The 15,786-nt window shown below is 40.0% G+C and overlaps 1 protein-coding gene across 1 annotated transcript in view; it reads right to left on the bottom strand.

Moving 5' to 3' along the window:
- Positions 1 to 15,786, bottom strand: part of LAMA3 (laminin subunit alpha 3) — a 248,482-nt gene that overhangs the window by 84,464 nt on the left and 148,232 nt on the right. Inside the window, exons 30-36 of the mRNA XM_040434293.1 lie at positions 15,579 to 15,705; positions 15,364 to 15,503; positions 13,025 to 13,140; positions 5,382 to 5,593; positions 3,536 to 3,740; positions 2,843 to 2,987; positions 645 to 785 (exon numbers count right to left, since the gene is read on the bottom strand). Of these exons, the coding sequence (XP_040290227.1) occupies positions 645 to 785; positions 2,843 to 2,987; positions 3,536 to 3,740; positions 5,382 to 5,593; positions 13,025 to 13,140; positions 15,364 to 15,503; positions 15,579 to 15,705 (1,086 nt within the window). The remainder of the gene's footprint in view (positions 1 to 644; positions 786 to 2,842; positions 2,988 to 3,535; positions 3,741 to 5,381; positions 5,594 to 13,024; positions 13,141 to 15,363; positions 15,504 to 15,578; positions 15,706 to 15,786) is intronic.

The raw sequence follows: 15,786 nt of genomic DNA, 5'->3' as shown, positions 1-15,786 counted from the left end.
GAAATACACTAATACTAAGAAAGGTATGTTTTGCATTGTGCTAGGTAGCCCTATGTAGCCCTGGATTGGGTTACATATAGTTAGATTAGCTGACAGATTCCCTTTTACCCGCTTGCATTTGTTAGTTGTTTGCTTCTTATAGGCTCTGCACTTTTTTGTTGTTGTTGTAGTGCTGTAACAAAGTCCCTTTAGCCAACTATGGCCTTGGGCTCTTGGGCACTGCCCAAATGGTCCAGGCACCACTGCTACTGTTATTGTATTTCAAATGAAAGAGTAGAATCTCTACAGTCTTTACCCTTTCGTGAGTCACTCACATAATCCCTAACACATAATGACTATGAATTTTTATTTGGATGCTATAACACAGAACACAAACCACAAGAAAGTCTTTCCTAATCCAGGAATATCAGACTTCCTTGGGATAAGCAGAAACTTGAAGTTAACTTGATTATGTTATTAGTTTATACAGAATGATGTCATCCAGTCTCCTAAGGATCAGCTAAGACTGCCTCGATGATCCTAGCCTGTTTTAGATGACAGGACAGACTTATGTCGTTTTTCCAATGCACATCTAATCTGGAACTCATCTGCAATTATTTCACATACTTATATGAAAGAAATATGAAAGTACAATCATAACTTACCTTTTTCCTGTGTTTACTGGAAGAATGGCAAATATCAGTTGCTCCAAAACAGAAACATCTGATGCATCCCTTGGTGTTTGAAGAGTCAAAATGAAAAGATCCCCTGCGACAAACATCACATCTGGACCCTTCAGTATTTTCCTGAACATTAAGAAAGTTATATAAAGTTATATGCTATTAGTTAAGCACTAAGAGTTGAGTTGTTTTTTTTTATGTCAGACTATACATATATATTCTACACAAAGTACACCACTAAAGGCTATGGAGACACCCCTGGGGGCAATTTTTTTATCATTTCATTTTATTCATTTTGGGCTAAAATCATTATCAATTGGTCTATATTATAAGTTTTCAACATTTACTCTCTCTACATCTACTGAGCTGCTCTCACGACTGGATTTGTAGCCCTTATCTCTGAACTCCTGACAGCTCATTAAGACTCATTATAGCTAAATTTCTATGAAACGTATAACAATTTTAGCTATAATGAGAATTTATGAGCTGAAATTACAAATAAGGGCTACAGAGCAGTTCTCTGATGGCTTCAGTGTGAAGCAGAAGATCTGCTACTCTTCAAATACACTGAAAGCAAAAGTAGTAGAAGAAAAACTGTTGAAAAATGTTAATAAAGATTAACAGAAAAAATGTTTTTTAGCCCAAAATAAGTAAAATAGAATGATAAAAGAATTCTTAGAAATAATGTACCATAGAATGCAGGGTTCTCTCCCAGCTCTTTCTATATATCTAGGATTAGATGCATACTTAATAACATAGTAGATAGTTATTAACATAGTTGATTTGTCTCATCAAGTGCCGTATTAGCAACAGGATAAATGATGAATGCTGAAGTCCAGGACAGGGTTGTGTTGTAGCTTCAGGAAAGTTCAGAGCCACAGGTTGAAAACATTGATACTGAGCACTGTAAAACCCTTTTCAGCCGGGCAACCTTTTGGAGGCGGACATTACAGACAGTTGAGAGGAGGAGAAGCCCCGTACTGGATATTTTTGCTATATATTGTAATGACAACTGTCATGGAACTAGTGCTTTCCCCCAAACTGTTGCCACAATTATCAGTAATGTAGAGAAATCCGCAGCACTCGTCCAATTTAGTCAATGGTGTTTTATTCAGTAGTTAGGCAGAATACATAGCTACTGTATGCTGCCTAACTACTGAATAAAACACCACTGATTGAATTGGACGAGTGCTGTGGATTTCTCTACACTGCTGTTTCTACTGGGATCCCTGGATGCATACCAGGTGACTTGAACATTGAATATGGATTTATTCCACTAAGGGGCTTGGAGTGCTGCTTATCTTTCTTTTGTACACAATTATCAGTATGCATCTCTGTCACCCTTGTATTAGCCATCTGTGCCACTGATGCCATAGAGCATAGAAGACTTTTTAACAATAATCCCCCCATGCACACTTTTTTATCCATTGGCCAAGCATTTATAGATGTGACCATGCTTAGAAATTAATATATAACTATGCAGACAATAATTCAAACAATATAAAACTATACTGCATACTGTGTGAGACACCAGCTTTTGATTCTGCAAAAGACTAAACATTTGACTCAATGATTAGAGATTTTTTTGCATTTTCTATCTTACCACACAGGTTGGCTATATATGTATCTTGTTATTGTATAATGTCTATAAAATATATAGACAGAACTATCATCAGCGCAGAACAAGAACAGTTATCTAAGCTGGTATAATAAAATAGATACCATAGTATAATATCTAAAATGCAGATCATTGACTTTGTGGATTACATTTTCCATGTTTAAAGGGTAACTATATATCAGAAAGTTTTTGGGCCTAACACATTCACTGGGTTAAAAATTGCCCAATAAATGGCAATCTATTATTTATTTGTGATCAGAAGCTCTCAAATATTATAAAACACAGTTTTCTCAGCTTTACCTAGGCCGTGTGAAGACATATTCATCTGTGACATGGCCTAGCTGCAGCTCAGCCCCATTGAAGTGAAGGGGCTAAGCTGCGATACCAAGCACAGCTACAATGTACGATGCTGTAGTTGGTGAGCAGAGAAGATAGGTCATCAGGATTAAAGTCTTGGAAAACCCCTTTAAATGTAAGGTTTATTCAGTTCTATAAAAAATGTTTCTGAATGATCTGAGAAGAGAAACATAAGTAGAATGGAGGTTTTAAAATAATACATATATACCTTGCACAGGCAAACCCCTGTGTGATGGTCACAGATTTGAGGTTCAGTCCCATATGAATTGCAGTTGCAAGGAATGCAGTCAGGAAAGCGGAAGTAACCAGGAGCACATTGGTCACATTGCCTGCCAAAAATTCTGGGCTTACACCTGGAAGACAAAAGAATCAATATAACAGTTAAAGTACACTATAGGCGGCTTCTCATAGCCTAAAACAAGTCCCCGACTACATTTATAAATATCAGCTGCTTCAATACAATAATGTTCATGCAATCAAATTTATCATTTATTTTAGACGTGAGTAGGCAAGTCAGTAAATTACTTATATATACTATATAATTACCTAAAAGACTATGTACAACTATATATAAAACAATGGCTAGCAATTAATATTTATTTTATTATATAATATTTATCATTTGTAATTACATAAATGATACAAATTATTATAAGATTAGAGATTTTAATAGCTATAAATAGTCAAAAACTTAAAGAGGGTTGTCCAAGACTGCAATCACATGGCTGTTTTCTTCTAAAAAACACACCACACCTGTCCACATGTTTTGTGTGGTATTGCAGCTCAGCATTTCTTAACAGCTTCATACTTAAGATCCCAATCAATGTACTATATATTGAATATATTACTATATGATTATATTTACAAAACTAAACATTAGCTAATGAATCTTGCACCCGACCTGCACTGCCCGCTCATAGAATCGCACTCTGGCCGAAATGGCTGTATGACTCCTGTGGTTGAACAGTTGCATCCTTCACAGCCCAAGAGGGGGTGGTAACTGAATGTATGTTGCTCACAGGCTTCACATGCTGGTTTAACCGTCTGAGGTGGACAGATGCATTTTCCGGTTATTTCATCACACAGGCGACGACCACATGTGCATGCTAAATTATGAATAAAATACAGTTATTTGCATACTGTCTGCATATATTGCACCAGAATTCATCACATTCTGCATGTTCAATTAGTAAATGGCAAGCAAAATGGTAACATTAGTATACTGGATTACAAAGATCAATGCTTACACAAAATGTAGGAACTAGATACACCATATGAACAAATGTTTTGGGACACACCTCTTTCAATCTTTGAATTCAAGTGTTTCATTCAGTCCCATTGAGTCGCAAGGCTTATTTTAAGAGCTGGCCTCTCACCCAGTTAAGCCAGTACTCTCTGCTCTGAACTGATGAGGGGCAATCACCCCGAAACAGCTGTCTGCAGATGAGGTGCTGGCTTATTTAATATCCAAGTCATGTCTCAAGGATTATTTTAAGAGCTGGACATTGACTTATAGGATAGCTGCCTTACATCTGGTGGCATTCGAGGCGGAGCTTGTTAAGAGCTCATTCGCATCCCTTCCCTCCCAGAATTCCAGAGGAGCATGTATGGCCTATAAGTCTCCTCACACTGATTAAGGTGCTCTCTCCCTAAGGAGAGTTAGTTCCCCCCTGATTCAGTCCCATTGTCACAGGTATATAAAATGGGTCGTTCTAAAGAGTTCACTGAATTCAAGCATGGTACTGAAATAGGATGCCATAGTTGCAATTCAGTTCATTAAATTTCTTCCTTCCTAGATATTTCACAATCATTTGTGAGTGGTATTATTGCAAATGCAAAGTGGAAGTCTTCAGGAACTACAGCAACTCAGCCACAAAGCAGACCACATAAAGGAACAGAGCAGGGCCACCATATGCTAAGGTGCTAAAGCTCTGCTGACTCAATATTTGCAGAGTTCCAAACCTCTTCTAGGTTTAACATCCACACAAAAAACCTGCAGCGGGATCTTCATGGCATGGTTTTGCATGGTGAAGCAGCTGCATGCAAGCGTTACATCACCAAGCACAATGCCAAGCATCGAACAGAGGGGTGGAAAGCACGCTGCCACTGGACTCTGGAGCAGTGGAAATGTGTTCCATGGTGAGATGAATCAAGACTCTCTATCTGGCAGACTGATGGACAATCAAATGTATCATTCACCAATCAAACAATGATCAAATTGAAACAATAGAAGTAACAATAGAAGAGACCTCCTTCTGATCACATCCACCTAGTTAATATGGAGAGGAGAAATGTAGTGGGCATGCCTACTGCAGAGAAAACAGTGTGGCAGACAAAGCAAGCCCTGAGAACCAATACAAAGCAAAGCATGCTCGGCTTGGTTAAAAGACCCAACAAGAAGCTGATGAAAATAGGAAGTTCTGGATGTAAACATCCTGTCCAGGTGAAATGATGCAGAAAACAGGGGAAAGAGCTCACATGAAAAACATGTAGGTGGGGCAAAACTATGCAGTTTCGGGGGCACAAAAATAAATAAAAATAAAGATAAAAAAAAAAAAATGAACCTGGAGACCCTCTTTAAGGACTCAATCAGGGACATGTACTCTGGGTAGTTTGGGGGCAATATCCAATGAACATGTTCTCTTTAAAGCCATGTACAGTATTAACAAATACTGGTTAACTGGAGTTCAGATGATGGTAGGGCTGTATGGTGCAATACAGGAATGGTAAAGTCAACATTAACTCACGTCTGCAGTGCGGAAATCCATAGTAGCCAGTAGCACAACGGCTGCAAGTTCTTCCGATGATGTTTGGTCTGCAACTGCACTGCCCTCCAAATGAATTGCATAAAGAGTTTATAGATCCTTCTTCATGACATCTACATGGTACTGCTCCATTATTATAATATGCTGCTAAAGATCTTGCAGAATCCTTACAAAATTCAGGCGAGGAATATAGACTAGAGTAAAAAAATAAAATAAAATATTTATAAATGTCCATATGTTTCTATTCTATTAAGACAATTTGCAAAAGTCTCTATGTTGCCTCCTTGTCAACAGATTGTGTGGTTTACGCAAGGTCCAATCAAAACTGAAACTGTACACCAGCATGTACTGTGGATAGTATAAATATGGGGCATCGGCTGCTTACTGGTCACTTCCAACACCACCACCTGTGTCAATGATTAGCCAAGGGACATGGTGGCCAAGGCAGCAATAAAGGGATAAAGGGAGCTCAGCATAAGTGTGGTAAAATCAGATACACAGAAAGGTGATACTGATTTACTAAACCTGTAGATGTCATAAATTTCAGATTGTCTACACGTGCAGCAAATTTATCACAGTGGCTCAGGATGGATGATACATCTGGTGAAGGGATAGACACTTTTCTCTAAACTATTGGTTGGCTTAGATTGTGGCCTTTATTGTGGAACAATTTTTACGCAAAATGTCACAGGCCACGTCACTTTCCCACCATGCCGTTTCCTGATAAGCCATGCCCCTCAGTCATCTAGGCAAAGAGGAATTCTCTGAAACTAAAGACGCCTAATTTTGCTCAGTTTACAGTTTTTGACTATTATCCATGGAAAGCTGTATTCTGTTTTGCAGAATTCATATGATGACTCTACCCAGGCTAAAAAGGCTGTATACACTCTTCAAGCATTTTGCCACTACACCATTTTAGAACAACACTTTTTGTATATGGTTCAGGATTTTCCAAAGCCAAGTCTGACATTTTTTCAGGATTCGCCATAGTTAAGTCTGACATATTGTTCCGTTAATCTGCAGAAGAAATCAGGTCACAAGATCAGCAAGCTTCAGATTGTAAAATCTGCAGTGCAGTTTTTATGAGCTGCATGTGAATGGAGTGTGAAATACCACATTCACTTCCATGCCCAATAGTACGGTCACACGGTCAGGTTTACTAATGCAGTTTTTTAAGCTAAAACCAGGAATCAATTCAAAAAGGTGGAGAAATCCTAATTTTCCTATTTAATTTCTCTCCTTTTACAGTTGCAAGAAAAAGTATGTGAACCCTTTGGAATGATATGGATTTCTGCACAAATTGGTCATAAAATGTGATCTGATCTTCATCTAAGTCACAACAATAGACAATCACAGTCTGCTTAAACTAATAACACACAAAGAATTAAATGTTACCATGTTTTTATTGAACACGCCATGTAAACATTCACAGTGCAGGTGGAAAAAGTATGTGAACACCTAGACTAATGACATCTCTCAGAGCTAATTGGAGTGAGGTGTCAGCCAACTGGAGTCCAATCAATGAGATGAGATTGGAGGTGTTGGTTACAGCTGCCCTGCCCTATAAAAAACACACACCAGTTCTGGGTTTGCTTTTCACAAGAAGCATTGCCTGATGTGAATGATGCCTCGCACAAAAGAGCTCTCAGAAGACCTACGATTAAGAATTGTTGACTTGCATAAAGCTGGAAAGGGTTATAAAAGTATCTCCAAAAGCCTTGCTGTTCATCAGTCCACGGTAAGACAAATTGTCTATAAATGGAGAAGGTTCAGCACTGCTGCTACTCTCCCTAGGAGTGGCCGTCCTGTAAAGATGATTGCAAGAGCACAGCGCAGACTCCTCAATGAGGTGAAGAAGAATCCTAGAGTGTCAGCTAAAGACTTACAAAAGTCTCTGGCATATGCTAACATCCCTGTTAGCGAATCTACGATATGTAAAACACTAAACAAGAATGGATTTCATGGGAGGATACCACAGAGGAAGCCACTGCTGTCCAAAAAAAACATTGCTGCACGTTTACAGTTTGCACAAGAGCACCTGGATGTTCCACAGCAGTACTGGCAAAATATTCTGTGGACAGATGAAACCAAAGTTGAGTTGTTTGGAAGAAACACACAACACTATGTGGGGAGAAAAAGAGGCACAGCACACCAATATCAAAACCTCACCCCAACTGTGAAGTATGGTGGTGGAGGCATCATGGTTTGGGGCTGCTTTGCTGCATCAGGGCCTGGACGGATTGCTATCATCGAAGGAAAAATGAATTCCCAAGTTTATCAAGACATTTTGCAGGAGAACTTAAGGCCATCTGTCCACCAGCTGGAGCTCAACAAAAGATGGGTGTTGCAACAGGACAACGACCCATAGCATAGAAGTAAATCAACAACAGAATGGCTTAAACAGAAGAAAATACGCCTTCTGGAGTGGCCCAGTCAGAGTCCTGACCTCAACCCGATTGAGATGCTGTGGCATGACCTCAAGAAAGCGATTCACACCAGACATCCCAAGAATATTGCTGAACTGAAACAGTTCTGTAAAGAGTAATGGTCAAGAATTACTCCTGACCGTTGTGCACATCTGATCTGCAACTACAGGAAACGTTTGGTTGAAGTTATTGCTGCCAAAGGAGGTTCAACCAGTTATTAAATCCAAGGGTTCACATACTTTTTCCACCTGCACTGTGAATGTTTACATGGTGTGTTCAATAAAAACATGGTAACATTTAATTCTTTGTGTGTTATTAGTTTAAGCAGATTATGATTGTCTATTGTTGTGACTTAGATGAAGATCAGATCATATTTTATGACCAATTTGTGCAGAAATCCATATCATTCCAAAGGGTTGACATACTTTTTCTTGCAACTGTATGATCCACGGCACGGCAGCAGCTTAAAGCCACCGCTCCGCGATCCTCAGTGCTGCCTCTCATTGAGATGTATGGAAGGCAGAGAAGACACGGCCCTTGGCAGGTTTTCAGTGAAATTTCGGAGTACAAAGTTGCAGTGTGAATGTCCCCATATAATTGAGAACAGTGAGGATGTTATCTGCACCAGAGCCAAGGAGAAGAAGACGGTAATTTTCTCTCATAAGATGGCCATATACCGTTAAAATAAATACTCATTTGGTTCACAGTTTTTACTCCATATCTCCCGATACAGCATGGCCGAGCATGCATGTTTCTCAGTGGGGAGAGGGAAATATGCCATTGCCAAATATCTTTAGTGGTAGCTGATCTTGCATAAGAACAGAGAATTGAGCATGTTAAACACCATTATGCCTGATTTTTCTTTCCCTTCGACATCTCTCATTGGAGAGAGTACCGGTAATTGAAAGCCTCAAACACATTAGATGGTAGACTGGTCCAGCTAAAATTGGTGGTTTCTGTCCGATGTTCATCTACTGTATGCGTATAGGGTTATATAGCAGTAAAAACAGATTGGCCACCAACAGTATCTTCCTGCCAGAAGATGACAAAGATATATGGGGGTACTTATAGAGGCACTATGATTGACACTGTTATGGAGAAACTATATCTGGCTCTGCTCGCAATTACCAGTGTCAAGAACACACATGTATATACACTCACCTAAAGAATTATTAGAAACACCATACTAATACGGTGTTGGACCCCTTTTTGCCTTCAGAACTACCTTAATTCTACGTGGCATTGATTCAACAAGGTGCTGATAGCATTCTTTAGAAATGTTGGCCCATATTGATAGGATAGCATCTTGCAGTTGATGGAGATTTGAGGGATGCACATCCAGGGCACGAAGCTCCCGTTCCACCACATCCCAAAGATGCTCTATTGGGTTGAGATCTGGTGACTGTGGGGGCCATTTTAGTACAGTGAACTCATTGTCATGTTCAAGAAACCAATTTGAAATGATTCGAGCTTTGTGACATGGTGCATTATCCTGCTGGAAGTAGCCATCAGAGGATGGATACATGTTCTCATTCTGTTTACGCCAAATTCGGACTCTACCATTTGAATGTCTCAACAGAAATCGAGACTCATCAGACCAGGCAACATTTTTCCAGTCTTCAACAGTCCAATTTTGGTGAGCTCGTGCAAATTGTAGCCTCTTTTTCCTATTTGTAGTGGAGATGAGTGGTACCCGGTGGGGTCTTCTGCTGTTGTAGCCCATCTGCCTCAGGGTTGTGCGTGTTGTGGCTTCACAAATGCTTTGCTGCATACCTCGGTTGTAACGAGTGGTTATTTCAGTCAACGTTGCTCTTCTATCAGCTTGAATCAGTCGGCCCATTCTCCTCTGACCTCTAGCATCCACAAGGCATTTTTGCCCACAGGACTGCCGCATACTGGATGTTTTTCCCTTTTCACACCATTCTTTGTAAACCCTAGAAATGGTTGTGCGTGAAAATCCCAGTAACTGAGCAGATTGTGAAATACTCAGACTGGCCCTTCTGGCATCAACAACCATGCCATGCTCAAAATTGCTTAAATCACCTTTCTTTCCCATTCTGACATTCAGTTTGGAGTTCAGGAGATTTTCTTGACCAGGACCACCCCTCTAAATGCATTGAAGCAACTGCCATGTGATTGGTTGACTAGATAATTGCATTAATGAGAAATAGAACAGGTGTTCCTAATAATTCTTTAGGTGAGTGTATAGCTTGTTTACATGCCCGTATTTGTGGTCTACATTTTAATTTGCCAAACGAGCAAACACTTTTGGTCAGTACTCACAAGGTGGCAGCAGCACATTAAGTTTGGAAACAAAATTTTGCAGTTATTTTTCTAAAATGTCTTGAATGCAAAAATTATGTTTTATGTGCTAGAGTCCACATAGTATCGTTCTGGGACAATGCCCTAAAAATCTGGTATCCAACTATTCGGTCTCATTACAGTATACTGAGCAGTTAGCTTGTTTTTGACACTATATTTACAGTGGTATACACGTAATATGCTTACTACAGTACAACTACCGTACATGAATTTTGGATAACATAATGGTCACTTTTGGAAAATGAAATGGTTATTATTGGGGGAGTTCAAAACAAACCTGTGAATGGCGTTGTTATTTTCAGGCATTTTTTCCCTATTGAGAAGATGGAAATATGCTATTGCTTAAACACAAAAAACACCATTCAACTGAAAAAAAGCCGATACCCCCCCTTCCCCAATACTGGAAAAGAACTGATCAGTTTTATCCTAATGCATTCTGAATGGAGAGTAATCTGTTCAGGATGCATCAGGATGTCTTCAGTTCAGTCTTTTTGACTTTTCAGGACGGAGATAATACCGCGGCATGCTGCAGTTTTATCTCCGTCCAAAATCCCAGAACACTTGCCGGACCATTATTTTCCAATTGAAATGCATTAATGCCGTATCCGGCCCCGAGTGTTCCGGCAAAATGGTTCTGGCATTGCGGTCTGCGGATGCTCAGACTGAAATCCGTTTTTCCGGATGACACTGGAGAGACGGATCTGGTATTTTAATACATTTGTCAAACGGATCAGGATCCTGATTCGTCTGACAAATGCCTTCAGTTTGCGTCCGCATTGCCGGATCCGCCAGGCATTCCGGCGACGGAACTGCCTGCCGGAATTTTCGGCCGCAAGTGTGAAAGTACCCTTAGTGACAGTATTTTTTTCATTTGTTTGACTACCAAAATAATTTTTGGGATTTTTTTTACTTGACACTTAGGACTTTCTATTAGAATGGTTTTTTAGAGTATTTTTTTTCTTTTTTTAGGTTTAATTTGGAAGAAAACTGCTAATTATTATTAAAAAGTATTTTTATTATTATAACTTTTTATTTCTTAAATACTGACACAAAAAATAATTATTGCAATGGGTTCCCTATTTTGTGACGATCGTTTTCATATATAACATCTATGGTGACGGTTTCTGTTAGCCTTCATTTTTATATTATTTTTTTTTAACTTATATTTTAATTTCTTTTTGGCACATAATATGTCCCCCAGGAGGTCATTAAAAGATCTCTGGAGGACACTGCCTTTTTTTTTCACTGTTTCCACTGTAACTGTGGCATCCACAGGAGCCCCAGTTACAGGGGAAAACAGGGGGCATGACACATAGGCAGAGCTGATCAGCTTTGCTCCTGCCCCTGCTCCAAACATCCCCGGCGTCACGTGACCGCTGGGACTAAAATAGGAAGCGGTGCTCCCTGCAACAAGCGCTCGTTCAGCGCTCTCCTGCAGGCACAGAAAAAGGCAGAAGCGGTAATAAACCGCTCCTATCTTCTCCTCAGGGTCCCTGCTGTGTCTGTCAGCTGGGACCCGACCTGCTCCTGCTAGATTGCAGGAGCAGGAGCTTTAATCCCAGCGCAGATCAGCGCTGGTATTAAAGTGCTGCCTGCACGTGTATATACATGCTAGCTGCACGGGGCATGTGCAAAAAGGACATAAATACACAGTGGGCAGTCATGAAGAGGTTAAACAAAAGCTGCAGCAAAAACAAATTAATAAAAACTCCACAAAAAATTTAAAAAGTGCTGACAAGTCACTAAAAAGTTATGTATTCATACACCCTTAGGCCTTTTTCACACAGTCAGTGTTTGGTCAGTAATTTATACCTTTTAATTGTGAGCCAAAACCAGGTGTGGGTCTAGACACAGAACACGTGCAGATCTTATCTCTTATCTATGTGTAGCCTCCACTCCTGGTTTTGGCTCACAATCACAGATGGAAATCATTGACCAAACACTGATGTGTGAATAAAGCTTAAAGGCTATGTATGCCTTCGGAGGCAATTTTTGTTTATGATTGCATTTTGCTCATTTTTTGCTAAAAATCATATTTTCAATTGGCCTTTATTAAAAATATTGAGCCGTTCTGTCACAAAGGTTTAACTGTTTTTCTAACTATGTGACTGCTACTTTCACTTTGTGTGGTCATCTAATAAGCCTTATCTCTAAACTACTAAGAGGACATAAACACTTATTTAGGCCACATTCTTATTAGTAAGATAAGAACTGAGCTATAATGGGTATTTATAATGTCAGAGAGCAGCGATAAGGAGCTGTCAGCTCCCCAACTGACGAAAAGGGGAGAGAAAATCCAGTAGCTGCTACTAGAGCATCTCAGCTCTGTACAGAAAAAAAGAGCTCCATATTTTATAATTAAGACCAATTGAAAAAATGATTTTTAGCTCAAAATGAGTACAATGCAATAATAAATAAAATTGCCCCCAAATGTACATAGCCTTTCAGACAGGCAGCCAGAGTGGATTTTTGATTATCAGAGTATATACAGCACAAATAAACCATTTAGGTAAATTTCAAATGTGGGTGTCGCATCCATCAAAGGGCTGCACATCAGCCAAAATGAATATGGGAGGAACACAGTTTGCAGGCACATAAAAAAAACTCATATCTAGAAACAAATAAAACCATAACCCCATAACAGATCAGAAAAGAGGCACTCTTCTGTTCTGTACGGCTGGGCTGGGCCTCTCCTTGGGGCCACACATCAGGCAGATGAAGGCTATTTGAGGCCCAAGGCTACCAGTTGGGCATCACTGCTGTCCTGTCCTAAATACAGCCACAATAAGATGGTATTTTACCTAATAAAAAGGAAATGTAAAAACGAATAGAAAATGAAAATGGAAACAAAAGAATTGTATTGTAAATTATTCTTACTCAATGTAGAAGCTGTTTTCTCCACAAATATTTATGAAGTCAAAAGATTTATCCAGTGGTTTCTCCTGCAAGATGTCGTGTGTATAGCTGTCTGCTGGCACAAGCAGTATAGATTCCTGAAAGAGAATGATACTGATATCTAATCCTCTCAAGTTGATTAGGGCAGTATCCACAGAAAGCAAGGCATTACAAGTATACAAATAGTATTTGTGCAGACACCATTATACAAAATCATTAAAAGCAACCTGATCTTAGCACAGAGACCATGCAGATTCAAAACACATAAAAGATAAAGAAGCAAGCCTCATATACTACAACTATTAAAATAATATCCAACCACATCATCTCACAGCATGGTGGCTGAGATCTGAATACATTTGTTGAGCTAGTTTTTCTGAAACAGATACATTAGATACAAAGAAATAAGTAAGCAAAAGTTAATCAGGCATCTGATAATTGTAAGATCCTCACCTGTCTCGCACTCCGGTGTGACCAAAAAGGGTCCTCGTGGAGCTGTGGGACAGGTTACGCGTGTCTCCATTGATACACCAGCTCCGACCCCTTTGCAAACCGACGCGGGGATGCGTTCGCATGTGCGCCGGAGGGGAAGACCCCATGGCTTTCGGGGACAGCTTGGCAGGGCTAGTGGCAGTACGCTGCGGTCGAGCTTGTCTCCGGTGCCTATTGCAGATTCCATTCCGGTGTCCATGTCGACGTGCTCGCGCACTCTCGCATGGGCCTGTCGTGCATCCGCGTTTACGTTCGAAAATGGGTTCGCAAGGGGATACGCGGTCGCACGTACACGCGCTTCTTATGCGCTTCGCCCACCTGCGAAGGGAATAGCACCTGGCTGCAAGTTCAAAGTAGATTAGGGGGCCGGCATTGGTCTAATTGACTAATGACCGACCAAAGCCTTGTACACAGGTGTAGGGCAGGATCATGACCAATGGGGAGTGGACACTTGGCACACTGGGATTGGTTAGCAGGCACATAAAAAGTGGCCTCCCAGGTCGGTCAGTGCCCACTGTCATCCTTCCTTATCCAGGTGCAGGTCAGTACTGTTAGCTACTGACTGAAGATTGCTGGGACTCCGTCCGTTCCAGTGGGCCCAGGACCCAGGACTTTCCGTAATTCATCCGTTTACCTGGCAAGTTGCACAGAGACTTATGCAAGGATCGGGACTACTCCTGGCTTTCCTTCGTTTTTTGTTTGCCTAATATTTGCCCAGTGAAGTTTACCTGGACTTTGTTTATTTTGTTAATAAACCCCTTTGACTTCATCCTCACTGGTCTGTTTTGTTGGTGCCTTGCATTACAATAATATAGAAAATCTAAATCCTAAAGATGTTAGAAGTTTAACTATCATATGCTAATGTAGATGCTATGATTTCCTATAAATGACCACCATATAAATCTGTGCTTCAGAATTATTGCATTTAATACAAAAATGTTGATTTCCAACTTGGTATGTCCTTTTTTATTCTGTGTGAATTTCCACCTCTAAAATTCTGGACACTGGATATTTCAGTTTGTAATTTTACTGTTAACATTTTTCTTGGCCTTTAAAAGGGTTCTCCGGGAATTAATAAAATCGAATTATTAAAATACTTCAATATTTCTTTATTATAAATATATTCACACATACTTTTCATTAGTTATAATGGCTCATTTTGACTAAGGAGCAATCATCAGGGGAAATAAAATGGCCACTGTCCTATTAGTACACACAAAACCTGCCTTAATCCCACAGGAGGACAAGTTACTTCACAACACTGAGCTAAAGAGCTGCCTCAGCCTCCTCTCCTGCTTGATGTGGATTATGATCCTGAATACAGCTGATAAGATCTTCAGCTGAATCTCTGTAGGAATTGAGTTCATGAAGAGACAGCTGAAGTACAGAGAGGATCGGTGAGGAGTGGGGGGCTAATCAGAAGCAGCACTTGTATGCAGTCTCCACTACCACAGCCCCACATTACCACAGTCTGTCCTTTGCATCTTCACTTTACTTCATATCTCCTAATAAACTCCATTCCTACAGAGATTCAGATGAAGATTATAATCCCTGACAAGTGCACCAGAGAGGAGCATGAGGCAGCTCTTTAGCTCAGTGTTCTGAAGAAATTCGTCCTGCTGTGTAATTAGGACAGGTTTTGTGTGTACCAATAGGACGGGATCCATTTTATTTTCCCTTATGATTACTCCCCAGACAAAGCCAGCCATTACTACTAATGAAAGGTATTTATAATATATTTATAATAAAGTAATATTTGTTCAGTAATTTTATTTTATTAATTCCCAGAGAACCCCTTTAGAAAAAATAATAATAATGTTTCAACTCACCAAGAGTAAAGGCTTATCTGGAGGGGTTGTCACAGTTACTGAGAGTTCTGGGTCAGTGACATCAAGGCTGATACGGTTGCCGGCAACCACCAGATCTCTACATCCAAACGTGTGAGGACAATATGAGGCGTTGAAGGTACCTGAGAGAGTAGCATACATTTATATTATTGCTGAAGGAAATGAAATCACCATTCGGGGGCTGTACAGTATCCTACCTGACCACTGTGTTCCACCATCAACCAGCACTGACACAGGAAAAGCAGGGTTCTGAGTCTGGTAATAATGAACAATGAAGACATACCTCCCTGTATTAGGTATTCTTCTGCCAAAAGTGATCTGATTCTGTGTAGAAAGCAGATGGAAACGAATATAAGTATAGATATACTACACATGCCGAGTATTTAAAAGGGAACGTATCATCTA

The sequence above is a fragment of the Bufo bufo genome, chromosome 5 (genome assembly GCF_905171765.1).
Source record: "Bufo bufo chromosome 5, aBufBuf1.1, whole genome shotgun sequence".
Taxonomy (NCBI): Eukaryota; Metazoa; Chordata; class Amphibia; order Anura; family Bufonidae; genus Bufo; species Bufo bufo.
This window is presented reverse-complemented; position numbering and strand designations above follow the sequence as displayed.